Source organism: Ruditapes philippinarum, unplaced genomic scaffold, assembly GCF_026571515.1.
Source record: "Ruditapes philippinarum isolate M1 unplaced genomic scaffold, ASM2657151v2 ctg393_1_1_1_1, whole genome shotgun sequence".
NCBI lineage: Eukaryota > Metazoa > Mollusca > Bivalvia > Venerida > Veneridae > Ruditapes > Ruditapes philippinarum.
The window spans coordinates 199,174-213,911 of NW_026854713.1; the positions used below are offsets into that span (position 1 = coordinate 199,174).

Sequence of the window (14,738 nt, forward strand, 5' to 3'; positions counted from 1 at the left end):
ATTATCTCAATTTTGCATTATCAATAATGGAATTACTTTATTCGCTTTGACAGGTGAACTTATGTAATGAGTACTTTGCCCATAACCAAAACATAATCAGATGTGAAGTTGTATTGATTAGTAAGAATAAATTATGCAGTTCTAAATGACGTAAATGTAGAAAAAAGACTTTATGTGATTTCTATTTTTACTAATACACATGTTGATGAGTTAAAAGTCACTTTAGAAAATGGAATATTTTCAAGAAGTAGCATTGTTTTAAAGAATGGAAGGTGATTCCAATTTGGCATTTTGTCCTACATTCTGTAGCCACAAAAGAAATACTACATCTTTGTTAAGCTGTACGTTTTGATCAACGGAAATGATGGAGGTGGTTGGTGACTATGAATACAGCAAGAAGGATCTGATAGGGCATGGAGCCTTTGCTGTTGTGTTCAAGGGTCGACTCAGAAAGGTATCAATTTCAGAAACAATATTTAACAAAAGAAAAATTTTCCATATATGTAGAACATGTTTTACAATTGGCTTACATTATTAATTGGGCATCTGTCCATGTTTGGTGGTTTTGATAAATTGCAGATGGCATATTTTATATTCAACATGTCATTAATATCCATTATTGTTTTTAATTTCCGATAATCAGTGATTTTAATAGATCAGATGCAAATCATCAGGACTATAATTTGAGTATGAAAAAACAACAGAGGTATATTTGAATGACCCTGCAACAAGTAATTGATTTGAAGTCATGTGTAGTAGATATATGACATCAATTTTTATGAATTGCTTTTATAATTTAATGAACTTCATTTGATTTAATTATTTTAATGCAATGAACATTTTAATTATTAGGACAGAAAGTGATTTATCAGTATACTTAAAACTATATTTGTTCCTGTCAGTGATCAACCATGTAGTTAAAATGTGCACCTGGGTGTATATATATATATATATATTCAGTCTTCTGCTAATTTTATTTAGTCTTTTGTTTTGGGTTAATGAAATTTACCTTAACACTCATTATTATAATTATTATAAAGTGGTTCAGTGAGAAAATAATTTTTGTCAGGCTTTTCATATAGATGTTTTCTTATGTCCACTCTTTCATTCTTACATAATATTTAGTAAGTTTACAAGTTACAATTACCAGATGGTACTATTGATCACACCTTTCTGTCTGATGCAACTATGACTTGAACAATGGTTTACATATATGTATACCTTTCTGAGAGCATAGAAGTCATATGTATAGTCTATATTTCGTAATGTTAACTTATTTTCCCTAGCACTTAAATACCATGTAGTATATAATATCCATTGTTACTTTTTTTAAATCTTCCTGTCAATGACTTACGTTTTCCACTATGTTTTTCTTGTGGTATAATTCTCCCAACATATTCACTAGTCAATGAAATACCTTACTTGTTCATGCTTTCCACGTGATCCAGTTCTCCTAACATTTTGTTTTCTCACCATGCTTTACCCGTGCTGACCCCAATTCTCCCAATGTGCCTATTTAAATTATGAATAATGAAGTTAACAAGCTCTACAAAGTTTTAATAAATATTGTGTTAAATTGATAGACATGTTACTTACTTATTAACTATGTATATATCTGTCCCCATCTATTTACCCATATTTCAATAGAAAATAAAAATGAGTCATGTTATTACATGTTTGTAATCTGATATTAATAAAAGTAATTGTTGTTGTTGTTACATGCATTTTTCTATACAGATTCATAAATGATACAGCTTAGTTACAAAAAGTTATTATCAGTTTCTGATTGACTGCATTTATATGGGTTTTCTTCTGTTAAAGAAAATACTTAAATTAATTATGGTACAATTGTAAGGTTGCATTTATAAATAGAAGAGATTCTAAACTTCAGACAGTTGTATATGTAGATTAAATAATGAGCTTAAGGTACTTCTCAGTCTGACTCATTATGAATTTATTAAACATAGTTTTCTTTTGCAGTATTTATTCTGTTTAATCTGTTTATAAAGTTTTACCTGGAACTTTATCTTTACCCCGCCAGAACTAACAGTGATAGCCTTTGCCACAAATAAAATAATAAAGCCAGGTTAGCCAGCACATACATGGTAAATGTGTTGCTTTAAATATTGTTAATGTTACTTAACTAAGGATAGTTTTTATCTTGATATCCCGAAAAGCTATGATAATGACTAGTGCATTTTTGAAATTTGTCAGATTAATAAGGGTATTAAGATCAGACAGAGAATTTTTATTCCATACCAAATTAAAATATTTAAGTGTAACATTAGCTATAGGGGATGCAAATTCAATTGAATTTATCAATACATAATAAACCATTTAAAACTTTTAAGAAAAAAACAAATGTATGACTTTTTGTAAGGTAATAAATTAATAAAGAAATTTGTAATCAATTTGTAGGTCATTCAACATAATGTCCTCATTTAGATATAGGTCAGATAATAATGTATGTCCATATATAAATGTTTTACTTCATTACATTGTGTCATTGTCCCATAAATTAACTACTGTACTACATTGGCTAGCCAATTTTAATTGAAAATTATTTTAAACAAGTATAATATCATGGTGTATTTCTTGGCTGATGCAATATTGCATTTATTTTCCTTTGTTCAAATATTATTATATAAATTTTAGCGCCAATGTTACACTTGGTTGAACAAGAAAAAACAGCTGTTTCTATTTACACATAAAGTCATGTGACTTTAGTATTATTGTTAATATATGTATAAATAGCTAAATTGTATTACGAATCTGTGGTAAGAAATGCGGTTAACCTTTGTTTATCTATAGATATATATCTTAAAATGCGTTGAAAAAGTGACTTGTTAAAATTGATTTGCATATATTATATCACATGACACAACATCTGTTGTTTTCAATATGAAATGATTAAATTCATAATAAATATTTATGTATTTGATTTAAAGGAAGAAATCAAACTCATCCTGATTATTTTTAAGCTTAATATTATTTATTTATTATTATTTACTGATAGGGTGTTCACTAGCAATGAAATCCTGAGGGTCATTTTGACTAGGTTTACAGACTACAAATTTACAGACTACAAGGCCAAATCCCCATGATTTTAACAAAATTTGACTCTCCAGTTAAAATCCTGTCAGGGTCAAATCAGGCCTTTTGGAAATTTGAAGGGTCAGAGTCATTTCAAGGGTCAAACGGACACCCTGCAGCAATGCAAAAGATCTTAGTGCATGTACATACACTGTGTACATACCAATTTAAATATTAAAAAAAAAACAAGCCTGAAAATGAAAAGTATATAATATATTAAACAAACAGTAAAGAATGTTTCTATGATGATTATGTATTTTAGATTCATCACAAACTTTCTGACATCAATCTAGTGGCATGAAAATAAATATGTTTTGTCTTTTATGAGTTGAAGTAGTAGTAACTTACTGCTCATAGTACTATTAACTTTTGTTATTTTGTAATTGGAAGTAGCACTTGGTGCTTGTGTACACATGAAATTGTATAGACTTCATAACATAGGATGTGAACTTACTAAATTTACTTACTGTAAACTTTGTACATGTATATATAATCTATTAGTACTGTTTCGATCTTCAGCTACTGAGCTACATAATCTGTTTTTCACATTTAAATAATGTGGTAATAGCATTTTTCATTATAATTGTTATTATTATTGCTTGTTTTTATTATTTCAGTACCCAGAGAAAACTGTTGCTATCAAAAGTATTACTAAGAAGAATATCGCAAAATCACAGAACCTGCTCAGCAAAGAAATAAAAATATTGAAGGTAAAATCAATTTTTTTTTAAAGAAGACCTGTAACTGTTTGGGTTTTGAAGGGGATATTAGTTGTCCTTCTAAAAAGTACAACATCTGTGTATATCTAACAATATAATTATGTACTTTTATGCCTAGCTTTAAAGTTAGTCAAAAATTAAAAATATGCATAAATTAATCTATTTCTCTAATTCCATTTCATAGAAATGTTAAAAGACAAATTTGTGGGCATCTCTTGGTGTAAATACTGAAATGTTTGTTGTAATTATTTCAAATGCATAAAAGTGTTTGTCTACTGAGAATAAAGTCATGTTCCCAAGTACAGCAGTAAAACGTGGATCAAGAAATTTTAGCAAATTTCCTTTGACTTAAGTACTTTGATTTAATTTTGAAAATAAATGTTTCTATTATATAAGGTCTTTTTGGTACCTATTCCAAAATTTTTTTTAATATATTGTCTAAGAATATTGTATTTATTTTCATTTTTTTGAAAATATATGAATTAGACCAAATACATAATCATTTGTCTGTTGAAAACTGATAACTGTTTGTTTTTGGGTTTTTTTCTCTGCAGGAATTATCGGGACTCCATCATGAAAATGTTGTACAGCTTATGGAATGTAAAGTAAGTTTGTTTAAAACTTTTGCAAAAATGTAGGCTAGAGTGAGGCTACAATATTACATAATTGATAAAAAAAAAAAAAAGTGAAATGAAGTAGTGTCATGACTAAATATGGTAACAGTAATAGTCATAACTTAAAAAAGGTGCAAAAAAAAAACTTAACAAAATAATATTTTTTTTTATGATTATTGACAACAATTTTCAACTTCTGTCATGTAATTTCATCACCAGAAAATGTATGTTATGTTGTAAGTTTCATTATTGAAATTTTCTGCAGATAAAATGTGATGTTAAGCTTAGTAATTTGGTTCATGCATTTTTTATAAGCTTCAACATCAAAAGCTTGAACATACAACTAGCCATCATTCCCTTTGTTGTTATGTTTTATAGGGAAATTACTGTCAGCATTATTCCTACATAAAAAAAAAAACCCACATCATCCGTTCAAATGTCGGTCATGATTGGTCTTTAAGTAGAAATTTGACCTTTGCTATGCACGTAACTCCTACAATGTATATAAAATACCTGTGTGACCGACATATTTATTTTTCATTCTATATTTATATACATCATGTTTGGCATACATTATTTACCTGTTCTATTTATAGATCGTTGTTCTTTGTTTTAATAATAGGAGAAAGCTTGACGTCAGGACTAAATGTTATTGTTTATTATTTATATACTCAATGTTTATTTAAACCCAGTTGTAACACAAGATAAGAGTCAATAATAACACACCTAGGAACGTAAACAAACATTTGTAACATCGCAAAAAGAAGGTTTAGTGCCTTTGTACTATTTATTGAAAAGGTTAATTTCTTTTGCGTCTTAAAAATATCTTACGGGAACATAATAATTTTGTACTGTCTTGTTATTTTGTTTCTTGTTTGTTTTGTTTGACTTATAAGAATTTAAGATTTGAATGGCCTATTTGCATGTGTCATATTGACTTTAAAGTCTTGACTTATATAAACATATACTGTATGTAAGGTCAGCTCTAGCATTTATTTAAGGTAGTCGGTCAGACTGGACTGGTGACAGGTGTTAAATTTGTGCTACTTTTATAAAATTGTCATTCTGTACTCAAAACCCTTTTTACTCTCTGTTAAAAGTATGTTGAATGATAAGAATAGTAATATAATAATATAACATTTTTCTAAAGTATTCAAACAAAAAAATCCTGCTGACTAGGTATAATTCTTTACAAGCAGTGTGACATTTATTTGACCTATTAAATTATGTACTGGACTTTCTTCTTTAAGTTTGCATGTACTCAACATGTGATTTGGCGAGGTCTTATACATGTTAGAGCAGTGGTTGCCCATGAGTGCGGTACATGATATCTTTTTTGAAACATTTTCATACAATAAACTTTTGCGACAGGTAAAGATGCTAATCTTTTACTGATTTGTTGTTGCATAACAGTAAACTGTTAAGTTTTGATCTTATTGTTAAACAAGTTAAGAGTGGGTTTAAGGCTATTCAGTTATATTAAATATGCATACCTGTTGTCCAGGTGGGACTTAATGAGATGGTTAAACAATTTAAACCACTCTTACAGATAAATGTATTAGAAAAGAGGATTATATGAAATTTGATTATGTAAGAAATATGTTATATACAATGCAGCAGTACTTAAATAGCTTTTAATCTTTTATTATCTAAGGAAGATACAACTTAACAGCATTTGAGCATACATTGATTTAACCTTCACCTTGCTAATTTATGTAATTTCCATTGATCAATTAAAATAAATAAAAATAATAATACAATTACCTTAGTCTAAATTGACATGGCTATTGTTACCCTTTTATATATAAGATTCTGAGAGTAGCCTACTGAATTGATGTAATGGATTTGCCCTGCTTTTAATTTGGAATATTCCATTCAAAGTGTAAGGGATTTCAACAGGATGAATATCAAAATACAATGATAAATAAAAACCTGGTTGTAGGGTGCGCTTGCTCTTTACTGGTGGCAATTTAGCTAAAATCACTATCAGTTCCAGCAAATTAAGGGTTAAATACTCTAAAATAAATTGTGATGGATTACCTGGCTTGAAAAATTTCTGTAGTATATTGGCCCATCTTATAATTTATATGAACAAAATTTATATTTTAACAAATGATTATTGCTCAGTATCTGAAATGGCAGATAACAGATACATGTCACAACAGTTATTGCAATAGATCATGAAAATATATGTTAATGATATACAAGGCAAGACCAACATTATTTCTCTTGTTTTCAAAAAATAGATACAGTCATATAGAATGAATATATTATATTTATGCATATGACCTGCATTACCTTGTTGTATGTTATTTTTTGTTATGAAAGAATCTAGAGAAAATAGGTTATGTTGGTTCATGACTTTATAAATGTAGGTTTATATGCCAAGACGTAAAAAGAAAGTTTAACACTGTGCTATTTATAATGCTGATATAGTAATAGGTTTTTGAATTATAGAAATGAATACATGCTTTGTCAAAATTTAAATTCAACCAAACAAAAATATATTTAGTTTAAGTATAGCTATGAAGTCATGGTTAGAAAGTAATGTAAACATAATCATAGTTATAAATAGTTATAAATTAAAAAAATATATATGTAAGCTTATAATATGAAAAAGTAATTGTTGGGGGACAACTTTAAAATTTGGTTTTGATTTGAAATAATGCAAATTATATTTTAATATAAATGGTTGCAGGTTTAACCGAAATAAATTGCTTACAGACACATAGCTAGCTATTATTCACCATTCTGCAGTGTTTTTCTTCACAAAAGTAATCAAATAAAAATATACATGTATGATTCTTATTATATGCATGATTGTATATTAAACTACTGGTAGATACATTAACACATGATAAGTTATGGCACTTGTTTAAATATGACAGTTTGAACAATTCAATATGTAATGCTTTTATTAGTCTATTATATGATGTTAATAACAAAATTGTTAATATCAGTAATTCTGATAAGATATCGTCATGGCAACATATTGATTCCTGTTTCAAAAGTATTGTCTTATTGATTTGGTGGTCATTGTGTTTACACCAAATATGGCACATCATTTGCAATATTGACAAAACAACCCCCCTACATTGATGTGATGGTTTTAGATAATCACTGCTAATTGCCTGTGGGTAAAATTACAAAGGGGTGATGATGAAAAAGATTGTTTATGTACAAATAAACAGACACAAGACAAAATTTCAAATTGCCTTAAGGAATTATACAGTTATGAAAGACATATGTATAATATTTTGATTTTTTTCTCGTAACTGTGATTATGTTTTACCCTTTCACTTAGCCGATTCACTTCCTTTATTCTTTAAATAGGCTGATTTATGTAAAAGTCATGTCTTGTCTAGAAATAACAGCACATTGTAGGATACTGAGCCAGCCTAAAATAACGTACTGTTATTTCTAGGCTGACCTGACTCTATATTGGTAAGCATAGGTCATTCAATTTATTTCTGTTTCTCATTCAAAAGTTAGAGGTCAATCAAATATTTTAGTCTGAAGACCTTATGTAGGAATTACTGAGTTACGGGACGTAGGTTGTTCAAATCTATACCCAACAGCCTGTTTAAATGGTGCACAGATATTACAATTCTCATTTCTTTGTTTTAGAGATAGTGTAATTAATGTGATTATCATTTATTTTGTTGTTTTAGATATCATTTAATCCATACAGTCAAACCTGTTCACAAAGGCCATCCAAAAGGAGAAGCTAAACATGTCCTTTATAAACAAGTGGTCTTTATTTGGAGGTTAACTTTGTTCTTTATGTTAATCAAATCTATCAATTAATGGTTGTCTCAGAGTGGTCTTTATTCACATGATGATCTTTATTTAGAGGTGGTCTTTATATAGAGGTTAATTTGGTTTTTATAATCAAATCTATCAATTAATGGTTGTCTCAGAGTGGCCTTTATTCACATGGTTATCTTTATTCAGAGGTGGTCGTTAACACAAGTTTGTCTGTATTATATATTACTTTTTATTTGTTATATTAATTATTTATATGCAATCATTATATTTACAGGAAACGACCAATCATGTATATCTTGTCATGGAATATTGTAATGGAGGTGATTTGGCTGATTATTTACAAGGTAAATATTATATTACAATGAACCATAAATGAGATTTTATTATTTCCTACTATTTCAACAAAAAACACAAATGCCTTTGTCCCAAAAATTGTTAATGATTAACAAATATTGCATAAAAATTTCCAGAATTGTATTCTTATGTTATTAAGGTGTTCATATTTCTAAACATTAAAGGAAGTAAGTAAGCAAGTAGTGCCTTTATTGAACAAAGGTTACACACTAGGTTTCCCAACACAACATAATTATAATCTTTGAACAGTTTACATTACACAACATATACACAACAAATGTCATATTGAAACAAATCAGGTAAATTGAAACAAAGGGTGTGTCCAGATAATAGTATTCAAGTATTAAGGGTTATTAAGTCCAATGATAAAGATGTTTGCAGAGACAGACTGACAAACAAACAGATATGACAACATCATGTCATGTGACCTGTGTCAATAGAATAAGTTGAAATATAAAAATATGTTTGTTTTTTATGTAGGGCATTTTGATACAGACTGTGCCAGTAGATAGTTACATAGATAAAGTTGTACGGTACTTAAATCATGCAATTTGAGTTTGACATAATTTGAACACATAATGATATCTATACAAAATAAAGTCTCCTTTTATTATTTTTCCCAAAAGAAAATTTATATATTCAAAATGTGGAAATGCTGCTTTAGGAAAGATGCTCTATGATAAAACCTTCAGCATTTAGAAATCCAATGTGAATAAAAGGCTTATCTTCAGTTAATGTTTATTTACATATTTTATTTTTTAAACCCAATAAAACCAAATTTTTTCCCCCTGATTTATTTTTCAAAATAAGTCTAAATACCATATTGTTATTGAGTAAGAGCATAATAAAATATGATAAGAAATTGTTTAGCCTGAAATAAACACTGTCTGAAAATAAATACATGAACATGATTTTTCTGGTATTTTCATTGGTCATAAAGTAGGTTACAAATAGATACCTTGTCAGTTTTACTTGGTTAACTTTGACCGTATTTTCCACCATAGGCAACTGGTGTTTACAGTAATTTGTAACATTTTATTGACAAGTTATTTAATGAGATTCTCTTGTCATTTTATTTATAACCTGACTCAATTTAAACATTTTGAGATAAAATTAGAACATGTCAATCATGCAAATTAAAAGGTTGAAAGGTGACATTAATTAAATGATCAAACATAGATACTGTATGAGGAATTTGACAATTATGACACTGGGGATAAACATTTTAAGGGTATGAATACAAGGAAATATGAAGTATAAGATACTGATTCATGAGAATTAATAATTATTGGGAAGTATTAATTGATAGAGGTAGTAAATAGGTCACAGGAAGTTTAGAGGAAATGTATTTACATCAACATATTGGGACCTTTTCTCAAAGAAAATAGAAAATTTGATAACAAGATTTGATTGAAGTACTTATGTGAGAAAAAAATTAGGATGAAAGAAATTGACAATGAAAAAAAATTCTGAGAATTGACATTGTTGATAACAAATTTGTCAGATTTAAAAGTGAGATTATATTTGTCAGAATACAGTTGGATATAGATTTGTCAGAATTAATTGTTTTATCTTTATTGAATTGACCATATTCCAACAAATAGTCTAGCCCTGGCTTACTGATAAATATAACCAATGAATTATTAACTGTACTTGAAAAAAAAGCAAAAATGTAATGTTTTGATGTGAAGTATAATTTAACCTTACTGCCATTGTTTGAGTTAATAGCCGCTTAAAATGATATTGGTACAATTATAAGCAGCAATTATGTAACAAGTGTTTTTACTAAATTTGTAATGCCACAAATATGTATGTACTTATGTATATTATATAGATCAAATAAATTAGTGGGGGAGACAGATTGACAAACATATTCTCTCTCTCTTAACACATTGTTGCGGAATGGCATAATGCTTCACAAAAATTGATTGAATATATATATTATATTTTGATATATGACTGAATGATGTTTATAAAACATGTAATACATGAGGGGGATGATAGAAACCCTCTCATATCTATAATGGGATAAATAAACAGTGTTACGAGTGCGTCTGGCCAAGTGGTTAAGGTTGTTGACTTCAAGTTCAAACCATTTGCTCCTCAGTGCTTTGGTTTTGAATCCTGCCAGGGATTTTTGTATGTGAGGAAACTATAAAGCTAGCTTATGAAACATTGGTACTTATATGGTGCTTCTTCATGCCTGAAATAAAGCACTAAAGCACTTGAGGTCTTACTCCACCAGTAAATCAGGAAAATTGCCATATGACCTCTACTGTAAAGGTGCAACATTTAACCCAACCAAAAAAATAAGATAGAAATAAAGGGTGTTAACCAGTTGATGCCTAAAATATAAAAAATTGCATAATTCTTTGTAAAGGACTTTTGCAAATCTGAAGTGTGTATTCTCATAATACCCCAATACTGACCTATCTCTGGAAACTGTACTGAACTTATCACCTTAGGTATTAGGTGATCTTTTAGTATGTTTGTCTCCTTATGTTAAAGACATATAGTGATGTTATACTTTTATAAATTACAGCTAAAGGTACACTCAGTGAGGATACAATCTCAAACTTCCTACGACAGATAGGTAAGCTTAATATTCCCAGTCCTTCAAGACCAGTATAATATAAACTATGTGTGATCAAATTTCAGTTAATTACTTAACACCACAATGTATATTTTCTGAGTCTTGTAATCAAATATATTACAACTTTCATCAACTTCTTTCAAGTGTCTATCAATAAATTAAACCTTATTGGTTCCCCATGGACAGCCTTTAGAAACTTTCCAAGTAATTGTAAATAAGTATGTGGGAGGCTGTTACAATAAAAGAAAATTAATTGTTTGTCCTTTTAAGACGCCATATGACTTTTACAGTATTGTTTTGACTTTAATACAACATAATAAATAGATAGAAATAGATATTATGCCAGACTGCTAGCACCTGATATCAATTATATTTTTCATTTCAATTCTTGATGACAGATATGAAACTGACTGAGATATTACATGTACAATATATAATGTCATATAATGATATATATTTTCAGCGGGTGCTATGACAGCATTAAATGGTAAAGGTATTGATGTATAATGTTATATAATGATATATATTTTCAGCGGGTGCTATGAGAGCATTAAATGGTAAAGGTATTGATGTATAATGTTATATAATGATATATATTTTCAGCGGGTGCTATGACAGCATTAAATGGTAAAGGTATTGATGTATAATGTTATATAATGATATATATTTTCAGCCGGTGCCATGAGAGCATTAAATGGTAAAGGTATTGTTCATCGTGATATGAAACCACAGAACATCTTATTGTGCTTCCCCCCTGGTTCAAAAAATCCACCAGCTTCTGAAATTAACCTGAAAATAGGTACGTTTTCTAGATAATGAGAAATTGTTTTGTTTTAATATTCCTTTTTCTTTAAAATGTATACCAGACACTTCAGGTAGTTCGAACGGTTTAAAAATTTCAGATTAATCTTATTATTTGATTTCATTGGTATGTTTTTATAATATGAATAATGGATTACATCATGAAATACTTATATTAATCAGACTGTAGGACTGCATGGTTACTATAGGCATAGAGGTTATAAAACTTTTATCTGAGTTATGTCTCAAATCTCAGGATTTCCATTGGTTAGTATACATTCTATTGCAGTTTCTAATCAATCAAATCTCAGAATTTAAATTGACCTTTGAAAATTTATTTATGACCTTGACTCCTGGCTCTAGGCATACTGCGACCATTATGTTACTAGAGAAAAATTCAAGATTAAGTTAAGTAAAACAGACTATTGGAATTCTGGTTAGAATAGTGAACATTTTAAAATATTTGTTGATTTTTAAGCCCATTTAAAGTATGTCTGCCCTGAAATAACATGAAATGAAATTAAAAAGTAAAATCATAATTTTATTACTTAGTCGTTTTTTATCACTTTTTGCAGATTTTCCAGATTTAGATGTCTAGCTTTTTTAGCATTTAAGTACTCACTACTATATTCTTATTTCAGCTGATTTTGGGTTTGCGAGATTCCTGCAAGATGGAGTTATGGCAGCTACTTTGTGTGGATCACCCATGTATATGGTATGTTACTTTATGTGTTTAAATCATGTATTTATGTTTTATATACATAGTTATTCTAACACAAGAATAACTTTGTGTAAACACCTTATCCTTCCTGCAAATAATTTTACTCATGCAACCAGTGCAGACCAAAATCAGCTGACATGCGGATTTCCAATGTTATCTGATCATGGTTCGACTTGTTGGCTATTCAATCAGTGTATTTTACGAAATTTACCCTAATTGGTTTTGTCCAGAATAAAAGATGGAAAAAGTCCTTAAAGATATTTAGGGTGGGGTATATTTACAAGAAAAACTGTACAAAACTTATTGAATCCACCAATAGAAATTTTGTGACAGTATATACTTTAGTATTAAAATTCTTGGTGTATTGCTCATTCATTTATTTACGATTTATATATACATTGTACATGTAATATGGCTTGGAATGCATAAAACGTAGAATTAAGAGACATATTTATGCAAATTAAGTTATTTTTGGTACACGGTGGGGTAATGATGGAATATTATTAATGTAAATCAATTATGATTAATTACAACATTTTGTATACTAATATAGCATTTGTATTTCATTTATTTTCCTCTTACTATGGTATATTTGCCGCATAAACTTTCCTGCTTTGCATACAATGAATAGAACTATCATTTATTAATGTGTGTGGGTTTTGATATTAAAAAGACAATCTGAAAGTAAGCAGATATTGATACCTTAATGCAGTAATGGGTTAACTCGTAATAAATTATATGAGTTAGCCCATTACTGCACTAAAGGTGATGATATTAGTATAAAATCTGACTATGTATTTATGCTGGCTGGTCTGGCTATATACTGGTGGCTTACACAAGTCACTCTATCTGCTGGTAATATTGGATAGAATTGAATTAAATCCACTTACTCCTAATTTAACTATAACATTTTGTAACATATTCTGAATCATGTGACAGAAAATGTAAAAAAAGCAAAGAAACTCCAGTGAATTCATTGATAATAATTGCTTGGAATTGGTAAGCTAAAAAACAATTGGTCTCAAAAGTATTGTGTACAAATCATTCTCTTTTCAATTATACTAGTTGTATTTGTTCTAAAATGTAATATATCAGTTGATTCCTCTATTGCTTACATTGTTAGCCTGACTTTTGGAAGAATAGAGAGAGGTTTTGTACTACTCCCTGGGTCAGTGTGGGTGAAACACTTTGGTTCAGTTATATGTAAAAAAAAGCGCTGATTGCATGTATATTTGTGACATTTAGAATTTGTTTGTTTTGGTCCTATGTTGCCAAACAAACCTCTTATCATTGTCAGTATATTGAACTAATTTCTGTTGTGATTTTCAGGCCCCTGAGGTGATAATGTCTCTACAGTATGATGCTAAGGCAGATTTGTGGAGTATAGGCACTATAGTATTCCAGTGTCTCACAGGCAAGGCACCATTCCAGGCCACTACCCCACAACAACTGAAACAATACTATGAGAAAACTCTAGAACTTAGGCCTAAGTAAGTGTTCGATTGTTTACATAACGTAGGTCTTCAATAATATCTAATGAGTTCAAATGAGTGTTACAATGAGTGTTGCACTGTGAAGTCGGGCTGTTAAATAGAATGGAATAGTTTTAAAGTTAGTCTTTGAAGAATATGTTTGTTCACAGTTTAATATTTGATATAGTACATGTATTATACTGTAAGATAAGGCTTTCTTTTAGGTATTGATATAATTTGGTTTAAAGTTGAAATATTTACACTAAAACTATTTTTATCATTTTCAGCATTCCCTCAGGAACGTCCCCAGAGCTCAAAGACCTGCTGCTGAAACTTCTCAAGCGTAATGCTAAGGATAGAATAGAATTTGGTATGCTTTTTATTTCATGATGCAATCAATTTTCTTATTCATTTATCATAATAATCTTATACCAGCTTGTTGTCATTTTTAATTGAAATAAAGCTTTAAGGCCAGTCCAAAAAAAGGAAATTTAAACCAGAGTAAAATAGAAATTTAGACCAGTCTGAAAATGGAATTAAAGACCAGTGTAAAATTAGAAATTTAGACCAGTCTGAAAATGGAATTAAAGACCAGTGTAAAAT

The 14,738-nt window shown here is 29.1% G+C and overlaps 1 protein-coding gene across 3 annotated transcripts in view; it reads left to right on the top strand.

Annotated features, from left to right (window-relative positions):
• The first annotated feature begins 63 nt into the window (after positions 1-63).
• LOC132740845 (serine/threonine-protein kinase ULK2-like) overlaps positions 64-14,738 on the top strand; it is a 28,150-nt gene continuing 13,475 nt past the window's right edge. Inside the window, exons 1-10 of one of the 3 annotated variants that reach the window (XM_060728881.1) lie at positions 64-454; positions 3,711-3,803; positions 4,367-4,417; positions 8,469-8,538; positions 11,091-11,141; positions 11,675-11,704; positions 11,845-11,940; positions 12,584-12,657; positions 13,993-14,153; positions 14,423-14,505. In XM_060728881.1, the coding sequence (XP_060584864.1) occupies positions 362-454; positions 3,711-3,803; positions 4,367-4,417; positions 8,469-8,538; positions 11,091-11,141; positions 11,675-11,704; positions 11,845-11,940; positions 12,584-12,657; positions 13,993-14,153; positions 14,423-14,505 (802 nt within the window). In that variant the 5' untranslated portion in view covers positions 64-361. Of the gene's footprint in view, positions 455-3,710; positions 3,804-4,366; positions 4,418-8,468; positions 8,539-11,090; positions 11,142-11,674; positions 11,705-11,814; positions 11,941-12,583; positions 12,658-13,992; positions 14,154-14,422; positions 14,506-14,738 lie in introns of all 3 variants that reach the window. The other 2 variants (XM_060728880.1, XM_060728882.1) reach the window with 2 other exon arrangements.